At 35.0% G+C, this 8,465-nt stretch overlaps 1 protein-coding gene across 1 annotated transcript; it reads right to left on the bottom strand.

Annotated features, from left to right (window-relative positions):
* LOC107632052 (pyruvate dehydrogenase E1 component subunit beta-3, chloroplastic) lies at positions 4,952 to 7,873 on the bottom strand. Its single transcript, XM_016335690.2, has 4 exons — positions 7,574 to 7,873; positions 7,332 to 7,426; positions 7,185 to 7,219; positions 4,952 to 6,126 (listed from the first exon to the last, which is right to left on the bottom strand). Exons 1-4 carry the CDS (start codon positions 7,680 to 7,682, stop codon positions 5,154 to 5,156), a joined length of 1,212 nt encoding a protein of 403 aa, XP_016191176.1. The 5' UTR covers positions 7,683 to 7,873; the 3' UTR covers positions 4,952 to 5,153.

The raw sequence follows: 8,465 nt of genomic DNA on the forward strand, positions 1-8,465 counted from the left end.
ACACATATATTTATATACAAACATATTAGTGACTAATTTTAATGTACAAATAATATTTTTAAATTAAAGTAAAAGATTCTTATTATAAGCTTATATTATTAACATATCCCTCCTGACTTTTATTAACGCAAGAGCAAGTAGAGTTAGTAGGTTAATTACATTAGTTAATTATAAAAGAGAATACAAGTTCCATATTATTTAAGATAGTAAATTTTGTGTTATGTATTAGTTTCACATCATCCAAACTATGAAGGCTTTTCCTTCTCCCACTAATATAAATAATTCATGTACCTTTTATTTATGAAATAGAGTTGAAGTTGATTTTTGAATATGAAATAAGATATGTACTTATTTTTCTTTAAGCTCTTTTAGAGTAAGAGGTGCATCCTTGGCTTGGCCGACCAAGGTGGGTTCATGACTATTTTCACTATAGTGAGGTTGTTAACCTCGCCAAAATTGGTGAATCTAAACTATGTCACCATAGTGGGGTTGTTAATCTCGCTAAAATTGGTGACTCAAGCGACGTGTCCCGGCGTCACTTAGTAATTATTAGGGAATTATTATGGCATGCAACTCACCTGATCCATAAAAAGATCTCAATTTCTCTAGAAATTAAATAATAAGTATTAATTTTTTGAGTTAGTGTTAATGCTCATGCACATAAATTAAGCTAAAAGTACCACTTTCTAGAGAGACACAGAGTGAGAAGCTTTCAAGAGCTTATGAAGCATGTTTCAAGCAGTTGATAACGATGAACTTAGGTTTTTTATGCGTGCATGAATTCGAATTAAATCACCAAGAATTTGTGAACACCTAATATGAACTTGTGATTTAATTAATTTTTTATTCTCTTCATGTATTCGTATATATAGGCAGAAAGCATTAATTAATTAATCACATGTAATAAGTTTCTTATTATTTTTTTTAGATCTGAATTATTGTTGTGCTATAAAATCGGCAATCTAGCTAATTTGTCTTTTGTTTTATATATTATTAGTAGCAAGGGCCAAGAAGATGTTGCCTTCGCATGACTCGAATGATAGATAAATTGTGTTTTGTAATTTGTACTATGAAAAAAGACAAGTCATGAAAATTGGAGCTTCGAAAAGACATGCACATGGTACATTGAAAATAAAAACAAAGCGATTTTTGATGGAGAAGAAGAATATTGGGATGACAGTGTTGCTGCTTAGGTCAACAAAGTGAGTGTTGTAATTGTAAACCACATTTTAATTTTAACTTACTTACTTTAGAGCCACACAAAGCCAAGGAGACAAATCATATCGGATCAAGATTTTCTGCATACGATGCTGTCTTCAAATGATTAGGGCTCATAATGTGAAAGATTGGGGGTTTGGACGAAACGACGTCGTTTTGGGTAGAAGGACTAATATGTTCTATTTTGAAAAGTTACACGTTTTGGTGTGAGAGGACTAATATGTCCTATTTTAAAAAGTTACATGCCACATGTGCTCCCGTAATGACTAGGTTAGCGCTACGGAAGTCACGTCAGCGTTTTTCGTTGAGTCCAACAAAGTCACTTTAACAGAAGAATAAATTTGTCCGCGTTTTGAAAGAGTCAGGAACATAAATGTATTTTCCAATCCTTGGAACGAAAATGTCCGCGAAAAAAAAGTTAGGTTAGGACCTATTTATCTTTTACTCTATATATAATCAAAGAAAGAATGAAATGAAGGGTCATCAGTGGAAATTAAAATAATACAAAAGTACAGAGAGAGTACTGGCTCCACTGGGGCATGTAATTGTTAAGCTTCTGATTCTGCAGAACTATACCTCATTTGGCTGCATCACAACTTCAGGATCCAACATCAATTGCATGTTATTCTACACAAGGAACTGTACTGATTATATTCTTCCAATACATGGTGGTTAGAGTAGTTGTCATGGACCTATATATAACATCTGATCTCTTGAAGTATGTGTCTTGAGCACTGAAATTAAAATGTGATATATGACCCAACCTTTGTTGGAGTAGTATCGTAGTTAATGTTGTATGCTGGTATAATATATCTTATTAGTGGTTGTGGAAATTCATTTAAACAAAAAGAAAAACGCCACTTGATGAATTCCTACCAGAAATTTATAATTATATTCTATATATTAATGCGTCTAAACGACTACGTTACATACATGTACACTAAAATCAATTATCAAAATTATTAGTATAAAATACATGTTGAAATATAAAATATATATTGAAAATAAATTAAACAATACATATATTTATTTATATAATATAATATATAAATTATTTAAATCATTGAAGCCAAATCCAGGAAAATATGCATGATCAAATCATTGTCTTCTGTCAATTAATCTAACTGCAATTAATTATATATATACACTGAATTTTTCAGAGGAGCTTTCAAGTTTTATCCCTTAATCCTTATAGAGCTCAAGTAGTTGCATTGACCGAGAGTCAACTCTGTTATATCAATGCGGAAGGAGAAATTTACAAGTGTGATGATTCGTAAAGAGCTTACAATATAGGCACAACTTAATAAAAAAAAATAGTGTTAAAGTTAAATTACATTTGCTTATTAAGTGTAAATATAACTGGCTGCTGCACATAAAACATTTTCACATGGAAAACACATTTTAAGTAATTAATAAAACTACATTTGTGGCCAAGAATGAAACACATTTACGAGTCTTGATGGATCCGACAAATCCAAACATGTACTGACAACTGATCAATTACATTATGATATTATTCCTTCCATTAGCCTTTAATTTCCACATGGGTGGGCTGGGTAGATTTCAGTGTCCTTTAGTTTAGCAAAAGACACTTGCCCAATAAATTGGAAGAAAAGGGTAAGGGCCCATCTGGCCCATGAAGCTTTTTTCATATAAATATAATATAACTAACAGTTTCAGTTTCGGTTGAATCTTGAATGACCTGATAGATCTTAATAGGCATGCATATCAGTGTATGTTGCATTAAAGTATTAGTAGTCCTGCATGCAATAATGATTCTTTGCTAGCAGTTAGCATGCATACATGCACACTTGCAAAATCAACGAGGACATGTTTAAGCATGTCTCTGCTATGACCACTTGGAATCAGACGAATCACCTTTCCCTGCAATATGTTATTACATAAATATAATAATTGTTCTCTTTCATACATACCCCTTGCTAAAAAAAGACTAAGCCCGGCGGGGAAGTCTGCCCCGTCCCGCCAAAGCCCGCCAAAACCAGCGGTTTAAGCGGTGCGGGTTAAGCGGGCTTTTGCTATTTGGCGGTCCCAATTTTCCAGCCCGGCCCGCCTTTTTTGGCGGGTTACGCGGGCCGGTCCGGCGGGTTTAGGCCCGTTTGCCACCCCTATATACAGGGTCAAAAATAACTAACCCTCAACGTTTTCTTGTTCTCCTTTTCTGTTGCTGGTATTTAATTATTTATTTATTTATATCTACAGTAAGATCATCCTCTTTCTACGAATCATCTACTTGTCCTGTTACTCTACTATAAGAAAGGATAAATATGATGTCACGTTTTCTTAAGATTCAAATTTTTCTATAATGTTTTTTTAGATAGAATTTCAAACATCATAATAGTTTCTGTGTCATTTTCTTACTGAGTCAGCTGTTAAAGTGCTGATGTAGCTATCTTTTGTCACACCAAATGCCGCGATCAACGGCTAAGTGACGTAACATTATTTCAATTTATACTCAAATTGATCTCTCGCTCAATATATAGTCCTAATCCCTAATGTGCATAACGCTTATTGTGCTTTTCATCTCATTCTTCTTCTTCTTCTCTTTTTTTTTTTATCAATGATTGTTAATGTTTAAAAACTAGAATAAGAGGTGATAGCACTAACTCGAATGTGCATCATTGTTTTTGTGTTAGACTTAGTGCTACCACCTCCTATCATAGTTTCTGAATATCAACATTAATCATTGATAAAAAAAAAAAAAATAAAGAAGAAGAACGAGATGAAAAACACAATAAGCGCTATATACATTAAAAATTAGAATTATATATTGAGGAAGGATTAAATTAGGTATAAATTGAAATGATGTCACGTTACTTAGTCATTGGAAATTTTCAGTGTGATAAAAAATGACTACGTTAGCACTCCAATAGCTGACTCAGCATCGAAAATATCTCAAAGATTATTATGATGTCTGAAGACTGAAGATGTATCTGAGAGACTATTACAAAAAAAAAAAATTTAAATTTTGAAGACCATTATAAAAGATCCCGTGAATTTCAGAAATTATTACGGGATTTCCTTCATTTTATCTCCAACATTCAACGCCTTAGGTATGTGTGGGTTTGTCGGGACGAAAGTATAGGAGTTTTCATATATGAAATTTATGTAATAAAGTTCCATGTCTTTTAATAAATAAAACTCTTTTATCTTTGGGAATAAAAATAAAAAAGTTCTATGAAACGATCTCCATAATTTCACTTTCGCCTCAACAGAAAAACTTACGGGAATCAAGCACAAATGAAGTACCCGAGTATATGCATCCCATGAAAACAAAGCAAATCTAGAAACTAAAACAGCTTTAGGCCCAAAAACGGAAATTAAATAGTATTACAATTGGCCCAAAAGCTCCATCGTTTTTATCTATGCCCATAGGCTGCAGGCCCCTCAAGAGTCTACAAAACATACTTTGATCCTCTCATGTTTACATTGAACATTTGCCACGACCAAAAACAAATTGAACATTTGACCTTGCGCTGTCCAAAAAAATGAATTCGTGTTGACCCCAATATATATGATGTTCACATTTTCACCATTGATTATTTTAACCTTTTTTTTTGTAGTGCAACTCAAAATCAAATGGTCTTCAAAAAGGTTTATAGTGAAAAAAGAAAAATAGCTTTGATAGTTATCTAAATTCAATTCACCGGCGCTTCTAGCAATTTTTATGTGAAACGGTTTGATTTTTGTTGATGAATCATGTAACACCGTACATTCGACAAAAATGCTACCCAAAAAAAATGCAACGATGCAGATTAACTGATTGAGAATACTGGGCTGGGACTGACTCAACAGTTGCAAATATTCTTGGGGTAAACACTTTGTAGCCGAATTAACATTTAACATTTAACATTTAACAAGCAGAATAGCTGTACCAAAAGCATTTCTAATTGGAAGGTAATGTATTTATGAAGGTATCACTGGCATAGCTGCTCAACTGCTGAGACAATCTGAGCAGGTTGAACCACTGTCCATTCCTCCAATGTTCCAGCATATGGAGTTGGCACATCCTGAGAGGATAGGCATACTATAGGAGCATCCAAGTAGTCATGGAAATTCTCGGTAATGGCAGCTGTCAAGCTGGCGCCGATGCCGCCTGTTCGCATGCACTCTTCCACAATCAACACACGATGTGTCTTCTTCACTGAACATCCAATAGTGTAAAGATCAAATGGTTTTAAGGACCTGATATCGATTACTTCAGGGTCATACCCCTTGTTCACTAATGTCTTGGCAGCTTGCATCACATGATACCTCATTCTGGAGTAGGTTAATATTGTGACATGCTCCCCGGGCCTAACCATCTCGGCTTCTTCGAGTGATAATACATACTCTTCATCTGGAATTCTCTCCTTGAGGTTATAAAGCAATACATGCTCGAAAAGTATCACAGGGTTCTCGCTTCGGATAGCAGCTTTCATCAAGCCCTTAGCATTGTAAGGGGTTGAGCAAGCAACCATTTGGATCCCAGGGATTGACTGAAAATATGATTCCAGTCGCTGCGAGTGCTCTGCTCCAAGTTGCCGCCCTACTCCACCAGGCCCACGAATGACAATTGGTATTGTAAACTGACCTCCAGATGTGTAATGAAGCATGCCGCAATTATTAGAGATCTGGTTAAATGCCAGGAGCAAAAATCCCATGTTCATACCCTCAACAATTGGCCTCAGACCCGTCATTGCAGCTCCAATGCCCATGCCAGTGAAGGAGTTCTCAGCAATAGGGGTGTCCAAAACTCTCAGGTCCCCATACTTTTCAGCAAGGCCTTTAGTCACCTTGTAAGATCCTCCATAATGACCAACATCTTCGCCCATGACACATACGCGAGGATCCCTCTCCATCTCTTCTTCCAAACCTTCACGGAGGGCTTCGAAAAGGAGAAGTTCGTGCCTGAAAGTAAAAAGCATATCCGGCCATCCGTCATTATTGATCATAACTCATAAAAAAGACGTAAAAGGAAAATTTGCAAGCAAACTTTTGTTTTAGCAAGTTAAACTAATGTACAGACTGTTGTTCCAAATTTTCAAAAGGATGTCCCAAAGTTTTTCATTTTTTAAACCTTCATCATGGGCCACCAGTCCTTCCCTTCTTTATGTTACAACAGGAGCAGAAAACACCCAAAGGAATAAGTTGTTATATGCAAAAAATCAACAAGAAAAACTACTTTATGTGGCTTCCAGTTCCAGAACCCTTTTTGAGTAATCAGTACCACAAAATTTTGAAACTCATGGGGCTTGGTGAACATGAGTTGTGACTATGAAAAAGTTGACAACTTCGTTGAAAGTTTAACATAGAGCCTTGATAAATAAGATCAACGAGTATGCAATGTTATTATCCGCATTTTAATAGGTGGGAACCGGAAAACTAAATTCAACTCATTCAATAGTTCAGGAATACCCTTTAACTCCACTTTCTACTATATAGCATTCATGCCACTTTCAATACATTTTAAGTTTCCCACTTGTGACACTATCCACCACCAGGGGTAAGCTATCCTAAGGCAATGCAAATATAGTCCAAAGGCCCCGAAGCTTCCTCTTGATTGATGAGGCAACAAATCTTCTCTTGGGCTATGCCTTTGGTGTCTATGTGAAAGCTGTAGACCTGTAGTGTATGAAAGGCAGTAAGCTAAGCGCCTTTTGGCTGTCAATCCCTTTGTTCTGGAAAATCTATAAACTGTGAGAATCCCAAAATTATATCGCAAGTAATTTGAAACTTGGTCTATTATATCCGAAGGTCTAACTTTCCACGAGTTCCACTATAAAATGCACGTAAATTGTAGAATACTAAAATGCATTGCCTTTTCCTCTCCAACCAGCTACCCTAAAAGTTGATTCTCTAGACCATATTAGATAACTGTTCACAATCTTTCAGCAGAAGTATAACAACTAACTTTTTCATATCATATAATTTAAAAATGAGTAAAGCGAGTGAAGAGAGAGACATACCCAGATTTTGCTGATGTGGAAGTCTCTCCTTTGGTCTACAAACAACCAAGCAACAAAATTTACAACCTGGATGAACTATGTAAAGTAGGAAAAGAAAAAATGCCATTCAGTGAAAAAGGGAATGTAATGGAAGTGAAGATAACTCACGGCAACTGCATTAGGAATTAACAAATCTTGCTTACGAGTTGCTGCCTTCAAGTTCAAGGCATCAGATCTGTAAACAAATATGCTACCTCTGCTATCTGAATCAATACACAAAATGAAACAAGCAACATATAAACACAGTACTAGCCCTGGAAAAAGTAAAATATTTAACACACGAGTTTAATTTTGAAAGAAACAACATTAACTGAAACTGAAAGAAGGATAGTTGAATTAGGGTAGGAAACCTGATATTGAGAGGGATTTGCGAGAAGGAAGGAGGAGCTTGTTGGAGTCTAAGGAACTGGAGGCAGAGAAAGGGGTCACAGCTCCCACTCCCTGGAAAAGTGTCGCCATTTGATCACCTCAAAAACGATCCAAATGCAACAAAAATTAAAAAATAAATTTAAGGGAGATTTATAGTAATTAGTAGTAGTTGCGTTCTGTGTCTGTGTTGTTGTGAAAACCCACACAAAGCTTATTTCATTTCATTATTGTGCATCTCTTCTTCTCTCTCTTACTTGTCAATTAGCATCACCACAGATTGCTGCTATTAAGCAGTAACCAAGCAAGTTGCATAGTGTTCACCGCCAGTGGACGGTGATCGATACTTTCGATGTTCATGCCAAAATTGGGCTTATTTTCTAGCCCAATGGGCCTATTAAGGTTTCTTTAAACTTGGACTCAATGTAAAAACTAGGTCTAGTTGGACTCTTCTCCCCAGAAAATATAAAAATGAATGCGCCCAATAACAATCACGAGTGCATTGGTTTAGGTATGCCGAACAGGCGAACACCATCATCGCTGAGGATAAACTTTGGCAAAAAGCCAAAACTCTACCAATTTTAATGAACATAAATTCTTGGAAAAATCACTCTAAGAAGTTAACTATTGATATAAAAGAGTCCAAGGTCTCATAAGTAAATCGCACCCAAAATAATGATTTAATGATTATGTTTTGAAAATTAAATAACGAGTTATTTGTAATTTATTATATTTATTTTTATATTATTTTTAAAAAAATTATTTTTTTATTAAAAATAATTAAATCAAAATTATGATATTTTGAATTTAATTTTATGAATAAAAAAAATTATATTTGACTATCTTTAATTTATAAATTAGAGTAATTACTTAAAA

Source organism: Arachis ipaensis, chromosome B03 (assembly GCF_000816755.2).
Source record: "Arachis ipaensis cultivar K30076 chromosome B03, Araip1.1, whole genome shotgun sequence".
Lineage (NCBI taxonomy): Eukaryota > Viridiplantae > Streptophyta > Magnoliopsida > Fabales > Fabaceae > Arachis > Arachis ipaensis.

Coding starts and splice junctions, on each gene's coding strand:
- LOC107632052 (XM_016335690.2), bottom strand. CDS start 7,682: ATGGCGACACTTTTCCAGGGAGTGGGAGCTGTGACCCCTTTCTCTGCC. Junction 7,220..7,331: donor TAATTCCTAATGCAGTTGCC/GTGAGTTATCTT, acceptor GGTTGTTTGTAG/ACCAAAGGAGAGACTTCCAC. Junction 6,127..7,184: donor TCCACATCAGCAAAATCTGG/GTATGTCTCTCT, acceptor TTTTACTTTCAG/GCACGAACTTCTCCTTTTCG.